The sequence below is a fragment of the Manis javanica genome, chromosome 15, assembly GCF_040802235.1.
Source record: "Manis javanica isolate MJ-LG chromosome 15, MJ_LKY, whole genome shotgun sequence".
NCBI classification, from domain to species: Eukaryota; Metazoa; Chordata; class Mammalia; order Pholidota; family Manidae; genus Manis; species Manis javanica.
In genome coordinates, this window is record NC_133170.1 from 66,623,637 (window position 1) to 66,643,967 (window position 20,331).

At 43.1% G+C, this 20,331-nt stretch overlaps 1 protein-coding gene across 11 annotated transcripts; it reads right to left on the bottom strand.

Annotated features, from left to right (window-relative positions):
- Positions 1 to 334: 334 nt before the first annotated feature.
- DDX55 (DEAD-box helicase 55) lies at positions 335 to 19,758 on the bottom strand. Of its 11 annotated transcripts, none has more exons than XM_037014561.2 (15): positions 19,570 to 19,707; positions 18,099 to 18,154; positions 16,318 to 16,368; positions 16,144 to 16,249; positions 15,181 to 15,272; positions 15,038 to 15,100; positions 13,056 to 13,205; positions 12,364 to 12,550; positions 6,939 to 7,021; positions 4,863 to 4,994; positions 3,771 to 3,863; positions 3,047 to 3,161; positions 2,403 to 2,571; positions 989 to 1,281; positions 335 to 769 (listed from the first exon to the last, which is right to left on the bottom strand). In XM_037014561.2, exons 3-15 carry the CDS (start codon positions 16,332 to 16,334, stop codon positions 593 to 595), a joined length of 1,677 nt encoding a protein of 558 aa, XP_036870456.1. In that variant the 5' UTR covers positions 16,335 to 16,368; positions 18,099 to 18,154; positions 19,570 to 19,707; the 3' UTR covers positions 335 to 592. The 11 variants fall into 11 exon arrangements, with proteins under 11 accessions (XP_036870456.1, XP_036870459.1, XP_017523274.1 ...); XM_037014564.2 differs by having other exon boundaries at positions 16,144 to 16,230; positions 19,570 to 19,706; XM_017667785.3 differs by lacking the exon at positions 18,099 to 18,154 and having other exon boundaries at positions 16,144 to 16,230; positions 19,570 to 19,758.
- Between the last annotated feature and the right edge of the window lie 573 nt (positions 19,759 to 20,331).

Genomic DNA, 20,331 nt, shown 5'->3' on the forward strand with positions numbered 1-20,331 from the left:
AAATGTACTGGCCATCTTGGTTGAAAACACTACACACCCACATTCACACCCTAAGACACAATTAGAAGGAAATAAATAATATATTCAGCAGAAGGCATAATAATTTTCTTTCCCAAAATATGATATGACTTGCTTCCTGTTTTCAGATATTCCCCAATGAAACAGTACTGGGGACTGTTCTTAGAAGAGCCCTAGCAACATCAGCCACCCCTGCAGTACATCCGAGAGAGCAGCCTCGGGGCAGGGACACCAGGGAGGTAAGTCAGATGCCTGAAAACACTAAGGAACTTTAAAAAGCCAAAAATCAAGTGTAGAAAAGTAAGTATAAAATAGCCACAGGAAAGTGAGCTCTTTAATATAGGTGACTCATCAAGGTAACACTGACATCTATTATTAATACTCAAGTAATTTTATACTCCAAGGCTGGCACAGTTCTAGAATATTCATGAGCATTAACCCACCACCTCTCTCCAAGTTGAAACGGCAGCTGGCAGGGATGTGGGTCCCGGATGGTTCCTAGAGTGTGAGTATCAGTTCCCCTCTACCCGCGCCCCAATTCCCTGTGCTCCCTGCACCCCCCGAGGCACTGGAATCAGCAGTCAGCTTCCAAATCTGAGATCCCCAAATCTGCCACTTTGACTGTCCTTTTGCCACTTGTCAACAACCCCTTCTCAAATTCTTCTTCAGTGATTTTGCCTTTTTTAAACTTTTTCAAGAGCCTTGTGTCATTGAGAAGTTCCTCCATGTCCTCATCTTCGATATCAGAACCCTAAGTGCAGAAGAAACCAACAACATATGACTGACTTTCTCGGCAACAGCATTCTAAGTGAAACCAATTTTTAATTAGGAACCACATGCTTTCAAATCAGCAGGTTCCCCAACCAAGTCACCAACAATATAGAAATCTGAGAACCCCATACTATTCCTACATTGCAAAAAAATTTGTTCAGAATTCTGAGTATATAAGTAATTAAACTGTATACTTTACCTCTTTCCTTTTCCTTTTCTCATTCATTTTTTTCTTCTTTTCCTTTTTGGCTTTCTGCTTTGACCATGCTTTATTTTTTATGAATTTTCTTCTCCCTTCATTATCTATTTTCTCTTTTCTTTGTTGGTCCAGTAGTTTCTGCCTCTGCTTTTCTCTAATCTTATCTTTAAATGGAATGGTGTCTGTGTTAACATCCACAGGCACAAAATCAGGAAACTGCTTTCCTCTCAGTTCTGGCATCCTGGGCATCCTCAGCAGGGCAAAACCTCGAGCAAGACTAGCAAAATCAAGATCTAGTTAAACCAAAACATCAGAGTTAGTACACCCAAAATAGAGGTATGAGCATCAACCCATAGAAGATTCCTAGAAATGTAATCTTTTCTAACCAAATGATGTCATGGATTCATTTTAATTAGAATTAAAATCATTGTATGTTTACTCAAAAGAAAACTCAGCCAGTTTATTTTGTATATTCAAATCTAGGAAGACTTCCTTTCAAATGTTTAGAAGATAATAACCCTGACATGTCTAACATTTTTGTAAGACAAATCAATTTCATACTTGCAATTCAGGTACACCTCAGAGGCACCACAGGTTCAGTGACTACCACAAGAAAACAAGTCAAATGAGTTTTTTAGTTTCCAGTGTATATAAAAGTTATATTTATGCTATACTGTCATCTACTAAGTATGTAACAGCATTATGTCTAAAAAACTATATACATATACCTTAGCTAAAAAATCCTTTGTTGCTAAATTTGCCAACCATTTATTGCTAAATTTGCCAAACATTTTTATTGCTAAAAAATGCTAACCATCATCTGAGCTTTCAGTGAGTTGTAATCACTGATCACAGATCATAACAAATGTAACAATAATGAAAATGTTTTAAATATTGCAAGAATTACCGAAATGTGACAAAGGCCCACAAAGGGAGGAAAAATGGGACCAACAGAGTCACCTAATGCAGGGTAACCACAAACCTTCAATTTGTGGGGAAAAAAAAAGCTATACCTGTGAAGCACAATCAAGCGAGGTGTGCCTATGCTTGTAAAACTGTCAGATATTCAGCCATTAAAAAGAAAAGAAATCCTGTCATTTTCAACAACATAGATGGATCTAGAGGGTATTATGCTCAGTGAAATAAGCCTGGCAGAGAAAAACAAATAATCATATGATTTAACTTATTTGTGGAAAATAAAAAACAAAGCAAAACAGAAGAAATGAAGACTTCAAAGACAGAGAAATGATAGTGGTTACCAAGGAGGAGGGGAGTCCCACGGGGGAGGGGGCCTGTTGAACTTCTGTGATGTACATTTGATAATTTAAAATAAGTAAATAAATAAATAAAGATTAAAAAAACAAACTGTCAGATGTTTTAGATGGAGACACTTAAGTGAAGAAATCCAACTTACCCTTTAATCTGAAGATGAGGTTGCATTCATGTTTTGCATAAGCCTGGACGTATGACACAAAAGCTTTCATGCCCTTTTCAAACATAGCTCTGTCCGCCAGGGCCATGGACTTGAGCTTTGGAAGGAGGTCTACTGTGTTTTTCTGGAGTTTCATCTCCTGCAGGGGGCACTGCACAGAAACCACAGTCTCACCACCTCTGACTAGAATCACCTCATCCCAAGGCCCTACCATCAGAGCCAGTGCAAATAAACCCAAAGGCAAAACAGTTCATTTCAATCTTAAACCAGAGGCTTTAAACCCCAAATCCAACCCAAACATTTGGTCTGAAAAGCATTTTAAAATTATAAATAAAATTAAAATAAGATTTTACATTGCAATCCTGATTTCTGGTTGGAAAATAGGGTAACACTAGGTCCTATAGCCCCAAGCACAGACATGGGCCGAGCAGTAGCTGCCACCCTCAGTGGGGCTGTGGCTCCCCACAGCCTCACAGCCAGGTAGGTGTCCACACCTCCATCACCAGCCGGGCCCCTGTGAGTTTTTAACTGCCAATCTGTGTTCTGGACTACTTAATGGAAAAGAAACTTAATTGCTGTCAGTGGGCATTCCAGATGAACATGGAAAAAAAAGGAAGGCAGCTTACTTTTTGGTTAATTGCAAGGAAATTGATGTAAGACCCTTCCATGGGAAGGAGGAACACCAGTGCGCTGCCTCCGTGGCCAATGCGAGCTGTGCGGCCACAGCGATGCACGAAGGCACTGTAAACACAGAACAACACGGCCACCATGCAGGCAGGGCACAGGCCGGGCTGCCACTCCCCACAGCTGAGTCTCAGCCCTACCACCTACTAGTGTAACAAATAGGCAAGCTGGTGATTAAATATACATTGCAAACCACAGAGGATTCTGTAAGACATTTAATGTGAACTACAAAACTTTTTAATTTATGCCTATCTGGTGATACAGGTAGAATATGAGCCTAGTAGAAAATCTGAGAAACAAAAGTATAAAAAAGAAAATAAAAGTGACCTATAAACCCTCCACCAAGAAGTAATAATTACTACTGCTCAGGAGCTTACATTTACAAGCATTTTTCTATGTTTAGAACCCTTTCTTGGGAATACATGCTTACTCTGGGAGAATAATTGAAATTTTCATATATGGTGTTATATATTTCCTTTAAACATTCTATCATGTGCATTTCTGCAAAAAACCTTTAAAAGTATTTGAAAATAATTGCTAAATGTGGTATCACTATTGACATACCACTGATGGTTCTATTTAAATAATGTTTTGACAAACACCATCATTTCTTTTCCTCTAAATTTACAGTCACACTAGATTCCTAGCCATTCTGACATGCTGTACCTTGCACTGCTGGGAGGGTCGTACTGCAAAACCCAGTTTACTTCAGGAATATCTATTCCTCGGGCCATCACATCAGTGCACACTAAGATCCCACTAGAAAATGAGAAAACACTGCTGAGTAAGAAGGCACCATCTTCAATCACCACTGATGTTTACCAATCTTGATGATAGTAATACACAGATTCCAGAATTGTTCACAGAAGCAAGTATTTAGTAATAACATTTTGATTTTTCCTTCCTCCTAAGAATATCTAGAACTTTACAGATTCCCAATGAAAATAGAATGTAGGGAGGAAACAGTGAAAGAATTTCTTTAACTAGCACATTCCATTTGGGGTGGGGAGGGAACTAGTGGATCCAATCCTTTGCAGCCATTTAAAAAAACAAGTGAAATTTTCCCTCCCAGCCTGTGGGGTACAGTCAGTTCTATCACTTTGCTTAAAGAGTGTTTAACATCACCAGAATGTTCATGATTAAGAAAAACTCACAAATTATTTATATGCACAAGAAGAAGCAATTTATGGTCATTCAGAGGTAGTTCCCTATCATGTGGTCCCCCACGATGACCGGACTGGATTGTTCCCATCTGCCCCATTCACCTTTCACAAACAGGTATCAAAACCCCCACTGGCCAGGCCAGGGGCCAGATACTGGGGAATCCAGCAATGTGCACCACACACAGGTTCCTGTTTTTATACAGCTTAACTCTAGCAGGGAAGTCATCAGATAACAAAGGAAGTTCATTTCAATCTTAAACCAGAGGCCTTAAACTCCAAATCTAACCCAAACATTTGGTCTGAAAAGCATTTTAAAATTTTAAATAAAATTTTAAAATCAGATTTTACATTGCAGTCCTGATTTCTGGTTGGAAAACAGGGCAACACTAGGTCCCATAGCCCCAAGCACGGGGACAGCACAGCAGAATGGAGTCAGGACAGAGGGAGGGGGGTGCTCTGGGCATTTACACAGAGAGGATGTGATCACTGGGTTAGAGGAGGAAGAGGGGTCCAGGCAGGAAAAACAACCCATGTGAAGGTTTAGAGGCAGAGGGACCCACAAAAGTGCAGAGTGATCTCGGATATGCTAACCCACCTCTGCAGTTTGCGGAACTCCATGAAGATCTTATTGCGCTTATATTTCATCTTTCCATGAATGCACATTATGGTCACACTTCTCACCAGGGCCTCCAGGGCCCGTCCATAGTACTCCACACAGGCACAGGTGCTGCAACAGGGACAGGGGCTTAGAGTCCTGGCCCATCTGGGTCCTTCTACAACTGGGGAGGGAGGCATGAGCACCAGGTGCAGTAGAGATGACCCAGTCCTCTTTGGGAGAACGGCTACTCCAAATCTGAAACCCTCTCAGTCTGTGAAGGCCAATCTTTTGACAAAATCCTTTAAATATGAATTAAACCCCAAAGACATATTCCCACTGTCTAAAGATGTTCTAGCAAGAGATGTCCCTGGTCCCCTGAGAAACTACATGACTAAACAGTGACATTTTAAAAATAAATAGTCTATAAGAGTTCAAAAACATTCCTGCTTTCCCAGTGGGGAACTGCTTCTTCCCCAGTCACTGTGAGTCCCAAGAGCTCAGCAGGTAACCCAAGTGAGAGCAATCAGATTCTCTCTGGATGCCTGGGCTTAGAGTCAAGTCACCCAAGCACAAAGAGGACCAGAGCAGGATCATCCCAATGAGAATGTGCCCTACACAGATGGCCCCAGAGCTCCCTGGGTCCCCGAACCTGTCCTGCCTAGAAGCTGGGCCCCTGTCTTTCCCTGAGTCTGTGAGCTCCCTATGCAGCACCCTTCCAATGAAGTCCATCCCAACCCCCTTCTTCCTGTCATGAGCAATTCCAAAACAATGTCACATCCTTTCCAAGATGAGGGAACAGAAGCATACTGGGAGGCAATATGAATGAGTGGCAGAACCAGAATTAAGGTTTGGCTCCTTCTCCCACATCCTTCCCACTATATCAGGCTTCAGGGTTCCAACTGGGGCTAAGTCTTGTCCACCGAGATACCTGTGCTAAGTGACTGCTGCTGTTTCCACCACTGGTCACATCAGTACATAATAAAGCAGTTTTACACACTGAGGGTTACAACCGACAGATTCTGAAAGCAATCTGGTTGGTCCTGAAATCAATTTAGTGAGTTTGGACCAGCAGTTTAAAAAAATTAACGTATAACAGAACAGAAAACACCAGAATCCATTGCACCTAGTCAAGGGCATAATTTTGTGAAATCTGTTTCACTTTTTGTGTGTATGTATACCAGGCTTTATTTCTGACTGTGGGTCCGTAGCTCAATAAAAGCTAATGCATTTTATTGGTGGAATGACAGATGCAAAATAAACTCTTTTGGTATTGCCAAAAAACAAAGCTACAGGAATATATGGAGGAGGATAAGCAGCCCAAAGAACACCATATCTTTTCCCATTTTGCATTCTGTCAATAGGACAGAACCCCACTGTGGCAAACACCCGGGTGGCTGGTGAAGTATGATGCCCAGCCACTTCCTCCTCCACCTGCCTCTACTACAGAGGCTGGCACCCTGTACTCAGGAGGGGCTGCCAGGTGACCACCTTTGGCCCACAGAATGAAAGCCCAAGTCATCTTGGGAGGAGGGGTCTCTGAGAAAGCTTTCTGCTCTTCTGACCACAAGGGATGGATTTGGATGACACCACCATGGTTGCCCCTCCCCCGCTGCCTCTATTCTTTTATTGGCTTCCAATGCAGCCTGGCCAGGAGGTGCTACTATGGTTATCTTTAAACTATAAGGTGACATACAGAAAGGAAAAGGCCAACACAGCTGCAGAAACTCTGATCATGACATTGCTTTACATAAACCAATGTCAGGAACTACCTACCTCTGGACTTCTTCTTTTCTTTTCTTTTTTGGTAACATTAATCTACAATTACATGAGGAACATTATGTTTACCAGACTCCCCCCATCACCAAGTACCCCCCACATACCCCATTACGGTCACTGCTCTGGACTTCTTCTTACAGGAGAAAAATAAACCCCTCCTGCTTTGGCCACAGAGGTTGGGTTTTCAGTTTTTTGCATTCCTAACCAGAGGATTCCACGGCTGAGGTCCACGCACATCTGCACATTCTGGGTGTGGCTGACCCCCAGCTCCTCTACCACAGAGTCCAGAAGGATTACCTGAAGAAGACCAGGTGTTTTTCCTGCTTATGATTGCGAAGAAAATGGACCAGCTGATTAAATTTCTCATCTGCTTTACAGACCTACAAAAAAAGGAAAACTAATTAAATTTTAAAAAACTTACAGTAATAATTCCCATAGCTCCTTCCTAAATTTTAAGGAAATCTAATTTCCTCCATGAATAGGACACACTGTCATCAAAACGTTAATCAGTCTACCTAGCTCAGAATAAACGACAATATGAGTTTCTGACATGTGAGTCAAGAAAATCATAATTGGGGCACGGTCATTTAATGCTATAATCCCCAAATACCAGCTCTAACACCATCTCCAGGGTGTGTGTGTGTGTGTATATATATATATATATATAATTTTTTTTTCTTTTGGTATCATTAATCTACAATTACATGAGCAACATTATGGTTACTAAACTCCCCCCATCATCAAGTCCCCACCACATACCCCATTACAATCACTGTCCATCAGTGCAGTAAGATGCTATAGAGTCACTACTTGTCTTCTCTGTGTTGTACAGCCCTCCCTGTGCCCCCCCCACCACATTATGTTTGCTAATAGTAATGCAGGGTATATTTTTTAAATGCAAATTCTTGGGCAAAGCACACAGATATTATTTATCAGGTCTAGGATTGGACGCAGGAATCCATATTATTTAAGAGCTCCCAGAAGTTTCTGATGTATTGCTCTAAGGTGAACACAGGTTTCCAGAAAGGAATGTACATAATTATTTGAAAGCCCTCCGTAGACACAACTCCAGTCTTTTTTTTTTATTGTTTATTTTGGTATCATTAATGTACAATTACATGAGCAACATTACGGTTACTAGACTCCCCGCATTATCAAGTCCTCACCACATTCCAGTCTCTCTTAATAATGCAGTCAAGTGCTCCATTCCAGCCCGTAAACTAGAAAAGAAACTCTTTCGGTATTGCTAAAAAACAAAGCCACAGACATATTTGGAGGAGGAAATTCACCTGAACGTATTCCCCCTATTTTTTTTTTATTAAGGTATCACTGATATACACTCTTATGAAGGTTTCACAAGAAAAACAATGTAATTATTACATTCATCCTTATTAGCGAGTTCTCCCCCACACCCCATTGCAGTCACTGTCCATCAGTGTAGTAAGATGCAACAGAGTCTCTATTTGTCTTCTCTGAGCTACACCGTCTCCCCCGTGACCCCACACACACCATGTGCACTAATCATGATGCCCCACAATTCCCATCTCCCTCCCTTCTCAGCTGCCCTTTCCCACCCCTCCCCTTCGGTAACCACTAGTCCCTTCCTGCAGTCTCTGAGTCTGCTGCTATTTTGTTCCTTCAGTTTTGCTTTGTTGTTATATTCCACAAATGAAGGAAATCATTTGGTATTTGTCTTTCTCTGCCTGACTTATTTCACTGAGCATAATGTGCTCCAGCTCCATCCATGTTGTTACAAATGGTAGGATTTGTTTCTTTCTTATGGCTGAATAATATTCCATTGTGTGTATGTACCACCTCTTCTTTATCCATTCATCTACTGATGGACACTTAGGTTGCTTCCATATCTTGGCTATTGTAAATAGTGCTGTGATAAACATAGGGGTGCATATGTCTTTTTCAATCTGAGAAGTTGTATTCTTAGGGTAAATTCCTAGAAGTGGAATTCCCAGGTCAAATGGTATTTCTATTTTTAGTTTTTTAAGGAACATCCATATTGCTTTCCACAATGGTTGAACAGGTTTACATTTCCACCAGCAGTGTAGGAGGGTTCTCCTTTCTCCGTATCCTTGCCAGCATTTGTTGTTCCTAGTCTTTTCTATGTTGGCCATCCTAACTGATGTGAAGTGATATCTCACTGTGGTTTTAATTTGCATTTCCCTGATAATTAGCAATGTGAAGCATCTTTTCATGTGCCTCTTGGCCATCTGAATTTCTTCTTTGGAGAATTGTCCGTTCATATCCTCTGCCCATTTTTTAATAGGGTTATTGGCTTTTTGGGTGTTGAGGCATGTAAGTTATTTCTGTAATTTGGATGTTAACCCCTTATTGGCTATGTCATTTACAAATATATTCTCCCATACTGTAGGATGCCTTTTTGTTCTACTGATAGTGTCCTTTGCTGTAACAGAAGCTTTTTAGCATGATGTAGTCCCATTTGTTCATTTATTTTGTTTCCCTTGCCTGAGGAGATGTGTTCAGGCAAAAATCGCTCATGTTTATATTCAAGAGATTTTTGCCCATGTTTTCTTCTAAGAGTTTAAGGTTTCATGACTTACATTCAGGTCTTTGATGCATTTTGAGTTTACTTTTGTGTATGGGGTTAGACAATAATCCAGTTTCATTCTCTTGCATGTAGCTGTCCAGTTTTGCCAATACCAGTTATTGAAGAGGCTGTGATTTCCCCATTGTATATCCATGGCTCCTCTATCGTATATTAATTGACCATTTATGCTTGGGTTTTTATCTGGGCTCTCTAGTCTGTTCCATTGGTCTATAGGTCTGTTCTTGTGCCAGTACCAAATTTCTTGACTACTGTGGCTTTGTAGGTGAGCTTGAAGTCAGGGAGCATAATCCTCCCTGCTTTATTATTCCTTCTCAGGATTGCTTTGGCTATTCAGGGTCTTTTGTGGTTCCATATGAATTTTAGAACTATTTGCTCTAGTTTGTTGAAGAATGCTGTTGGTATTTTGATAGGAATTGCATTGAATCTATAGATTGCTTTAGGCAGGATGGCCATTTTGACAATACTTATTCTTCCTACCCATGAGTACGGGATGTGTTTCCATTTATTGGTATCTTCCTTAATTTCTCTGATGAGTGTCTTGTAGTTTTCAGAGTATAGGCCTTTCACTTCCTTGGTTAGGTTTATTCCTAGGTATTTTATTCTTTTTGATGCCACTGTGAATGTAGTTGTTTCCCTGATTTCTCCTTCTGTTAGTTCATTGTTAGTATATAGGAATGCAACAGATTCTGCATATTAATTTTGCATCCTGTCACGTTGCTGAATTCAGATATTAGATCTAGTAGTTTTGGAATGGATTTTTTAGGGTTTTTTATGTACAATGTCATGTCATCTGCAGGGACAGTTTAACTTCTACCTTGCCAATCTGGATGCCTTTTATTTCTTTGTGCTGTCTGATTGCTGTGAGTACAACCTCCAGAACTATGCTGAATAAAAGTAGGGAGAGTGGGCATCCTTATCTTGTTCCTGATCTTAAAGGAAAAGCTTTCAGCTTCTCGCTGTTAAGTATCATGTTGGCTGTGGGTTTGTCATATATGGCCTTTATTATGTTGAGGTACTTGCCCTCTATACCCATTTCGTTGAGAGTTTTTATCATGAATGGATGTTGAATTTTGTTGAATGCTTTTTCAGCATCTATGGAGATGATCATGTGGTTTTTGTCTTTCTTTTTGTTGATGTGGTGGATGATGTTGATGGATTTTTGAATATTGTACCATCTTTGGTTCCCTGGAATAAATCCTACTTGATCATGGTAGATTATCTTTTTTATGTATTTTTGAATTTGGTGTATTCCCCCTATTTATACTAAAACTAAATTCTTAGTTTGGAATACCCTCTCACACTGAAATCTCTAAATGCAATCACTCAAACAAATGCAAAATAGCAGAATGCAATAGTAGCCACAGTGGGTGTCCAAAGTTAACATTAGCACTCTCTATGTGTTAAATAAGCACTGGCCTAAAAGCCTCATCTGTAATAAACTAATCTTCACAACAACCCTGTGAAGTGGGTGCTACGATGGCCCCAGTGGGCCCCGTTTTAAAGGTTATGAACTCCAAGTTCATCTCATTCAACTACTAAGGTACAAAGCCAAGTCAGGGCCTGGGCACCTGCTCTTCCCCACTACACCACCTACTGAGTCCCTACCTGCACCTGGGGACAGTGGCCTCCTGACTTTACCAGCCCAGCCTCTGAAATGCCTGTGAGCATGACTCTCCCCTACCCCTAACGGCCTGATTTCAATATCCTCCAGACATGTACCCGAGGTGGTTTTCTGTCATTCTACCTTTGATCCCTCTACAAATTGACAGCAGCCCCATGGTGCTTATAGTCCATAGCAATACAGACCGGCACACTTCTTTGTGAACATATGGCTGTGTTCACAAGCTGAGGAGCCCCTGTCGGCCATAAGAAAAGCCGAGTCGCCTGGCTGACAACTTTAATGTGCCTTGTCAAGCAGTGACACTGGCCTCTAGGTTCTCCCAGTTTCCAATTGGTGTGGCCTCCCTGGCTGGCTATGCTCTCTGGTTGCCTCTTGGCCCATCCCAGTGATGGGAGGGAAAAGCAGCAAGGTAGCCCCATTACTGACTGACACTTCTAAATGCCCCCACGGCCTTGTGAGGAACTACAGGTGATGGCAGCTAGAGATACTGCTGTGAGGTCAGCAAGTCCAGGTGTTGATCCAAAACAGTTGAACATACAGGTCACAAAATGGCAGAGCAGTGTCACCTAACAAGGGCTTCAGGGTGAGCCTATCATTTGATTTTGTGTGTTACCTGCCAGTCTGGCTGTCCCTTTCTCTATTGCAGCCTTTTCTGATGGGCCCAGGAACTCAGTGCCTGCACCTAGCACACCCCATGCAGGTGTAATAAACACATCTGATCGCTGGGGGTTACAAAGTCCATATACACTGTCCACAGAGGCTATGCTTAGAATACACTTATGCCCATGTTAACTTACTTACTGTTGAAGGACAAGTATGACTTCTTATACTATTTGTTCTACCTCTGTCCTCAGATGCATTTTAAAACATGCTGGAGTATCACAGATTTACTTTCCTAGAAATTGGCAAGCTCTCCCTAGCACACTCTGTCATTATTTTTGCTTATTTTTTTTGCTAAAATATAACATATATCAGTGGGAACATTGTGTTACATTGATAAAACAGGCGGACAGTGAAGTTAAGAAAAATTAAGGAATCCTTTTAAGTATGTAGAAACACAGAAATCTAATAAATTGCTACACAAATTACTATAGTTGATCATTTAAAAGGAAAAAAGAAAGTTCAAGTCAAAAAAATTTTTTTCAGCAAGTTGCTTGAGCTTTGAATACGTTTTACTTTTTTCCAGCTTTATTGAGGTACAGTTAGCAAATAAAAACTATATATATTTATATATTTAAGTACATTGATGTATTAAAATATATACATATTTAAGGTGTACAATGTGATGACGTGTTCTACGTATGAACTGTGAGATGATCAGCACAGTCAAGTTAATTAATACACCCATAACCTCAGTTACCTTTTTTATTTCTGGTGAGAACACTTAAGATCTACTCTCACAGCAAATTTCAAATACACGACACCATGTTGTTACCTACAGTCCCCATGCTGCACCTTAGGGCCCCATCACCAGGCCTGCGGAGAGGCAGGAATTAGTAAGAACACGCGGTGCTCACCATGTAGTAGTTCTCCAGGCGGGAGGGGGTCTTCTGAGTGCTGGCCGCTGTGCCCTTCTCCTTCACTGAGATGCGGACCGGGTTCCGCAGGCCTGCTCGCACCAGGTTCTCCACTTCCTGCGTCTGAGTGGCAGAGAAAAGGCCTGTTCTCCTCTGCTTCGGCAAAAATTCCAGGATGGTGTTTATGCTAAAAAAGAAGGCTCAGATTTAACTCCTCATTATCAGCATAATTGACAAACAGCATTTTATGATAATAAACAAGTATTTAAAATGACTGGAAGAGGAACCATGACAGTATTTACAGGAGCTAATCCTGGGAGATGAGATTATGGGCAGTTTTTATTTCTTCTCTATATTCTCATTTCCAAGGTTCTCCAATACAAGCATATAATTATACTTTCATAATGTGGAGCCATTAAGAGAATGAAATTATGACAGAAGTTTTTGAGACTAAAACCCAGTCAACTGTATATTTAAAATGGGTGAATTATATAATATATGAATTATATCCCAATAAAGCTGTTTATTTGGTAGGAAAAATAAAACTTTAAAAGAAACCATGAAGGAAAATGCATCTAAAGAAGAAAGAACAACTGGAATTTAAACTATGTGGTAGAATTTGAAGGACCAAACAACATAAGGGCTTGAAATTCAAATGTGGCTAATAAAGACAGCTGGAAAGTGAAAAGTACCTTGCCTCAAACCCCATATCCAGCAGTCTGTCTGCTTCATCCAGCACCAGGACATCAAGGGATCTCACACAGCTGGTCAGATCCAAGCCCTCAGCCTTCCTTCGGAACATGTCTTCCAAGCGGCCTGGAGTGGCCACAATGATGTTTCCACTGTGAAAACAAAGTTAAAATTCACCACACTCTCTGGATTTGGGAATATTTGTGACTCCAAATGCCAAGTTTTGTAGCCCCCACAAAGTCCTGCAAACCCCAGCGAAGAGCAAGACCACTAGTGGGAAGACAGAGCTGCCAGGCAGCTGCAGCTACGAGGTGGGCCGGCTGGTCTACAGACTGACCCAGGGCAGGCTCAGCAAGCGCAGGCCTGTTCTGGCCTCCCCATTTTTGTGATGTTTCCTAGGCACACAACCACACCTGTTCATTCTGTATTGTCCCTGATGGCTTTCACACTATAAAGGCAGAGCTGAATAGCTGTGACAGAGACTGTGTGGTCCACAGAACTAAAACATTTACCACCTGTTCCTTTACAGAAAAGATTTGCCAACCCCTGACCTGGAATAAGTTACTCAACCACTTTATAAAGGCTCCAGGTCACTCATCTAAAAATGAGAGTGGTAACAGAATTAGAGAAATTTTATGTATAGATCACAAACTAGCTGACTAAAGGTCAAATGTGGCCCCCATACATCGGCTAACCTATAAGACTTTTTAAAAAATGTGTTTATTATATGCTAACAGTTAAAATCTGGAGATAATACACAAAAATCTGGAATTCCTTACTATTTTTTAAAAATTCAAAATCTGGCAATACTGAGCTGAGAGTCCTGCAAGGCAGCTATCAACTGATATTCGGGCATATACTAATTCCTCCCAATCCCCAACCAAACCCCTTCACACATCTGTATCACCCTCTGACCCCTGCTGGAAAGTATTTCACGTGCAAGCTAGACCAGAGTGAGTGCGCAGTCACAGTTCTCTTTATTAAGATTCACCAACAAATTGGGCACAAAATCTTTCACTGCTCATTACTACCTTTACTCATGGTGGACTGAATAAAATCCAAAGAGCTGATAGCCACCATGTATTCAAACATTCTTTCCAAATATTTATTAAACACCTGCTGTGTGCTCAGCACCCTGCTAGGCTCTACAGATAAAATACTGCAACACAGACACCATCCCAACATCCCAGTGAGAATGGTGGCCTCACAGGCCCTGTACAAACATTAGAATCCATCCTAAGGGCCAGCGGGAGTCACATGACTCACTGAAGAGTCATGATCAGACTGGCATTCTGAAAAGGCCTCCCTAGGTTGACATGAGAAGGATCACAAGAGGCAAGAGGAGAAACATACAGGAGAAGAGAGCTCCTGCAGGAGTCCAGGAGAGAAATGGCAGTGGTTTAGGTGAGTGGGGAGCTGGCAATGGAGAAAAGTAGACAGAGATGCACTCTAGAGGGAAAATGTGGTTACCTGGGGTGAGGGTGGAGGGAATCATCAAGGCTGACTCTCACACTTCATGAGAAGCACAGAGATGGAGAAGGAATAGGAAACTCCAGATGAGGTGCACATTTGGAGGTAAAAATTCTAAGCCCCCATTTTAGCAACAGCTGTGGGATACCTGGGAGACACAAGGCAAATACCAGGGTCTGGGGCTCAGGTGGAGTCAGGGACCGCCACAGGAGGGATGAGACCACTGTGAGAATGCCCAGAGAGAGAGGCCCACATAGTCAGCCTGGGGAGAATGGGACTACACCCCAACTTCCATCTCCTCTGCAGGGTAAGACTTCTGGAGGGGAACTGCCCATCAAGGCCTTATGTTAAGGAGACCGAGAGTAAAATGGGAGGTGGCCTAAAGAAGAAACCTTTTATGGGGGGGGATGGGGTGCTGAAAGGGGGCTCCCAGTTAGGCCTGCATCATGCATCACTTCCTCTTCGGTTCGGAGCTAAAAGCAAGCCAATAATGAGCAGAAGGAAGCAAACTTACCCTTGCTCCTTAAACCTTGTAACATCTTCTCCAGGATTCCTGCCTCCTATCCAGAGAATCTGGCTAAAACAACAAACAGGTCTTCAAGCAGGTCAGGCACAGTCAACAGCCCCCAGCTAACAGGGACACAGTATCCAATTTACCTGAACTGTGGGAAGGGCTTCGTGAAATGTGACAGGACCTCATCTATTTGAATAGCCAGCTCTCGCGTGGGTGTGATGATTATGGCTCCAACCTGCCCACTCGGGGAAAGGACACAATTAGCCAGGCTCAGGGCTAGCAGAACTGGACACACATGCCCACACCCTCCATCGCACAGAGGAAAGTTCACAGAGAAACAGCATTTTCTGGGTTTTTTCAGCAACACCAGCCATAGTGCATATCAATTACTTTGAATTACAGTCAATTCCCATTATTCACAGCAGTTCTGTTCTACAAAGTGGCCACAAACACCTATTTAGTGAATATTGAACCACTGTTCCTACAGGAAGTACAGGGTTAGGTTCCGGCGAGCCTCTGGTCATTTTTGTCAACCAATCAATACATAAGCTGGTTTATGTGTGATTCTGTTTAAAGACACCTTATTTAACATACACTGTTGATTCATTAAAATTGACCTCACAGCCAGCAGCACTAAAACTCATGCCTGAACAAAGCTTATGTAACATGTATTTTCTCTAAGACACATCACAAGCCTGCTTGTGCTTAGGAATGATAGACGGCACCTCAGTTCTATACTTAGGGGCCATTTTAAACAGTGAAATCACCAACAAAAATGCAAGCATCATAGCTGTTAGCAGACTGTGAAAAGGACACCTGTTTCCAGTCAGAGAGCTGAAACAAGAAGGCAGTGCCGCCTTATTCAAACTCAGCCAGAATGTGCACCTCAGGTGACTCACATTTTTTGCTGCTCTGTACAAGTCCATGGATGAGTAGAAAAGCATATGGGAACTACAAATAAATTTTAGCAAGTAGGCAAATCCACTAATACACAATCTGCAGATAATAAAATTAGACTATATATTTTTCAAGCCTTTGACCTGCTTCTTACTCAACAGTGAGTTCTCCAGAGACTAAGTGAAAATAAATCACTTAGCTGTCCTCACCTGACTCTTTTTTAACTTCTCTTCCCTTCTTAGAAGCATTTCCAGGATGGGAATGACAAAAGCGAGGGTTTTGCCACTACCTGTGACCTGCAGTGGGGAGAAAGGTCTGGTTTGCTTTCCCTGGGAGTTCACTGTGGGGAAGCAGGGCAGGCTGCACAGGCACCAGATACTCACCGCTTCTGCAGCAACATCTTTGTTCTTCATGAACAGAGGGATGGTTGCAGACTAAAGAGAGAGATGGCAAAGCAATAGTTAGTGCCGTAACTCCACAGATAAGGCCAAAAGCCCTAGGGACATGGTGGGCGGCCTTGGTCACACCAGACCCCACCATGAGACAGACTTGGAGGAGAGGCACCACAAGGCACCCTGGAGGGGTTGACTCTCTGGAAGACACAGCCACGTCTACACAGATGGTATGGACAGGAACTGAGCTGAGCTGGGATTTCAGAGTCCTGAGTTCCAGTCCTGCCTCACCTGCTTTTCTTCTCTGAACCAAGAAGGGTCTGAAGACACTGAGTTTTAGGCTCTGCCAGCTCCAGTATCATAAAAGAATGATTCACATAAACCCTCTCATTTTAAACAACACAGAGGACCTCCAGATTTCACGAGAAATCAGGCCCTTCTTTTTTTTTTTTCTTTTGGTATCATTAATCGACCATTATATGAGGAACATTATGTTTACTAGACTCCCCCCATCACCAAGTTCCCCCCACATACCCCATTACAGTCACTGTCCATCAGCATAGTAAGATGCTATAGAATCATTACTTGTCTTCTCTGTGTTGTACAACCCTCCCTGTGCACCCCCCTTACATTATGTCTGCTACTAGCACTGTGCCCCTTTTTTTCCCCCCTTATCCCTCCCTTCCCACCCATCCTCCCCAGTCCCTTTCCCTTGGGTAACTGTTAGTCCATTCTTGGGTTCTGTGATTCTGCTGCTGTTTTGTTCCTTTAGTTTTTTCTTTGTTCTTATACTCCACAGATGAGTGAAATCATTTGATACTTGTCTTTTTCCACCTGGCTTATTTCACTGAGCATAATACCCTCTAGCTCCATCCATGTTGTTGCAAATGGTAGGATTTGTTGTCTTCTTATGACTGAATAATATTCCATTGTGTGTATGTACCACCTCTTCTTTATCCATTCATCTACTGATGGACACTTAGGCTGCTTCCATTTCTGGGCTATTGTAAATAGTGCTGTGATAAACATAGGGGTGCATATGTCTTTTTCAAACTGGGCTGCTGCATTTTTAGGGTAAATTCCTAGGAGTGGAATTCCTGGGTCAAATGGTATTTCTATTTTTAGTTTTTTGAGGAAGTTGGGCCCTTCTTTTTCATAACCAGAGCTAAGCCTGAAGCAGACTCAGGTCTTGGCTTTCAGGTTTCCCCCTCCAGAATTCCACTCCTGGTCCCCGGAGCCTGAGTTCACCCCATCACAGCACGGGTGAGACTCTTCTAACTGCTTCTACACAAGTGGTTCTCAATCAGGCTGATTTCGGGGCCCTCAGGGAACATTTGGCATTGCCTGAAGACATTTTGATTGTCAAAACCCAAGGAGGTGGTTGTGCTACTGGCATCTAGTACGGAGAGGTCAGTTATGCTGTAAACAGCCCACAACACCCTGGTTGGCTCTCCGCAACAAGGAACTATCCAGTTCAAAATATCAGTGGTGCTGAGACTGAGAAACTCTGCTCTAGGCTACTGCTGTCCAACAGAAATACAATGTTAGTCACATACAGGATTTTGAATTTCTAGGAGCCACGTTAAGTAAAAAGAAATTGGTATAATGAACTTTAGTAATATATCTTATTTTACTTACTCAATACATCCAAACTATTGTCAGTTCAACACATAATCAGTATTTTAAAAATTAATATTTTCCATTTTTTCATACTACGTCTTTGAAATCCATTGGACATTTTACACTTACAGCATATCACAATTTGGACTCACATTTCAAGCATTCAATAGCCACACTACTGGTGACAACCACAGCAGACAGCAGAGACCTAGACAATCAAAATTGACAGGTTTTGCAATACATTCCCCAGCACTGTACACAGCACTCCCAAGCCTCATCTCCAGCCCTTCCTGCTTCCTCCACATCCTTCCTGAAGACCTTATGGACATCTCAACATTTCAAAATGGAATTATCTTGAATTTCCCTCTGAAACATGTTCCCCTTCCAGCATTCCTCATTTTGGTAAACAGTGCCACCATCCACCCAGCCCCTAGGGACAAAAACGTCAGGGTCCTCTAAATCCAAGTCTTCTATAACTCCCACATCTGATACCTCAGCCACCTGAACGCTATCTCAAAGTGACTTTCAGTATCTACTGCTGCCTCTGTACTCCAAGTCACCATCTCTCACTTGACAGTGGCCTGCTGACCTTCTTCCTTCTTCTCTTACCGCTCTTAAATCTATTCACTACATGGCAGTCACATGCTTTCCCTTTCTACACTGTTTCCCCTATAAGATGGTTTCCTACTGCATTTAGAAGAAAATCCAAGCACCTACACCTCTACAATCTGGACCATACTCTGTTCATCTCTTACACTACTCACGATGCTCTAGCCACAAAGGCCTTTCTTATGTTCCTCCAACTCATTTCCAGCCCCAAGGCATTTGCACTGGCATTTCTCTCTGCTGGAATGTCTTGCCTCCATCACCTCAGAGCTCCTTTCCAACCACTCAGATACCAGCTCAATGACACTTCCTCAGAGAGGCCTTCCCTAACATCCTGTCTTACCTCTCATCCTGTACGTTCTAGTGACTTATATAATCAGTCTGTTTTAATTCCTCCATGACACTTATCACCAACTGAAATGATCTTATCCCTTTACTCCTTTTTATCCTCTTGCATTAAAAAATAAAGCTCAATAGTGGGGACCAACACTGTAAATGCCCTACAGCCTAGAAGAGTACCTGATACACAATATGTCCTCAATAAATACTTCTTGAATAAATGAGTAAACTGGACCAGGCCGCTTCACTTAGTCCACACAATAACAATAATAGCAGCAATAGTCATTGCTCCCACAACGTGCCCAATACTGTCTTACACAAACCCCACAAGCACCCTGGGAGGTAGGTAACCATATTTTCGTCATTTCGGAGAAGGGACACTTAGCACAGAGAGGTTAAGTCACTTGCCCCAGGTCGCACAGCTAGAGGGGGCAAGGCCAGGCGAGGAGTCAGGAGCTTGGGTCCCAGTACAGGTGTGCAGCCCTTACTCTTTCTGTCCGCCTGGATCATTAACCAGCTTGGCATCACTCGAGTCTAGGCAGCCTTGAAGACATGGCGAAAGTTCCAGTTCATGGGTGAAAATTCCGGGATGCGAGTCCTGATGCCAACACTTACCAGACGCGTCCCATTACCCGGGGCCCGGCGCTCGGCGCCTCCCCTCCCCACTTGCGCGGATACCTGCACCGGCGTCATGTACGGGAACCCCAGCTCCCTCAGTACGCCCAGCACCCGCGGATGCAGGGGTGTCGCCAGCGACTCCCAAGAGCCCTCCGTCACGTGCTCCATCGAGCGCTCAATGCCAACGCCGCCCCCGCCGAATTCCTCCCGGTGCCGCCACCGAGCACTTCCGCTTGCAACCGCGATGGGGCCGGGCGGAACCCCGTGCCCTAGCGGGTAGGTTCCGGAGGGCGGGTAAGGCACACTCGCGGCGGGAGGGTGAAAATCGCCCGCCGGGGCGAGGCGGAATCGTACATCCCTTCCTGTGCAGCCACTTTGGCTCGCGGCGCCTTTCTACGCCGAGCGGCACTTCAGTGTGAGTGACTGCGCCCGTCGAAGGCAAGTGACAGCACCACCACGCGCCCTGGCCCGCAAACAGCGCGGGGGGGGCCAGAGGATAGAAATGCACCCCGGCGTCAGGGCCCAGGTTACGCAAGACGGCTCACGGTGGGGATCGAACGCCTGGTGCACAATAAATGTTGGTGTACTTCCGAGGAAGTCACTCATAAGAGTCCTACTAAACAGGAGCGTTCTTCCCACTCCTGTGTTCACCACCGGCTCAGGCTGTTCGTTGGTCCATCCAACACATTCACTCAGCAAGCTTTTACTGATCACGTTATGCTGGGCTCTGACACCTACCTCCTTCAGCCATGCACATGGCTTGCTCCTTGGCCCATCAGGTCTTTGCATTTGCCATCTTAGAGATGCCTTCCTTTCCTAATC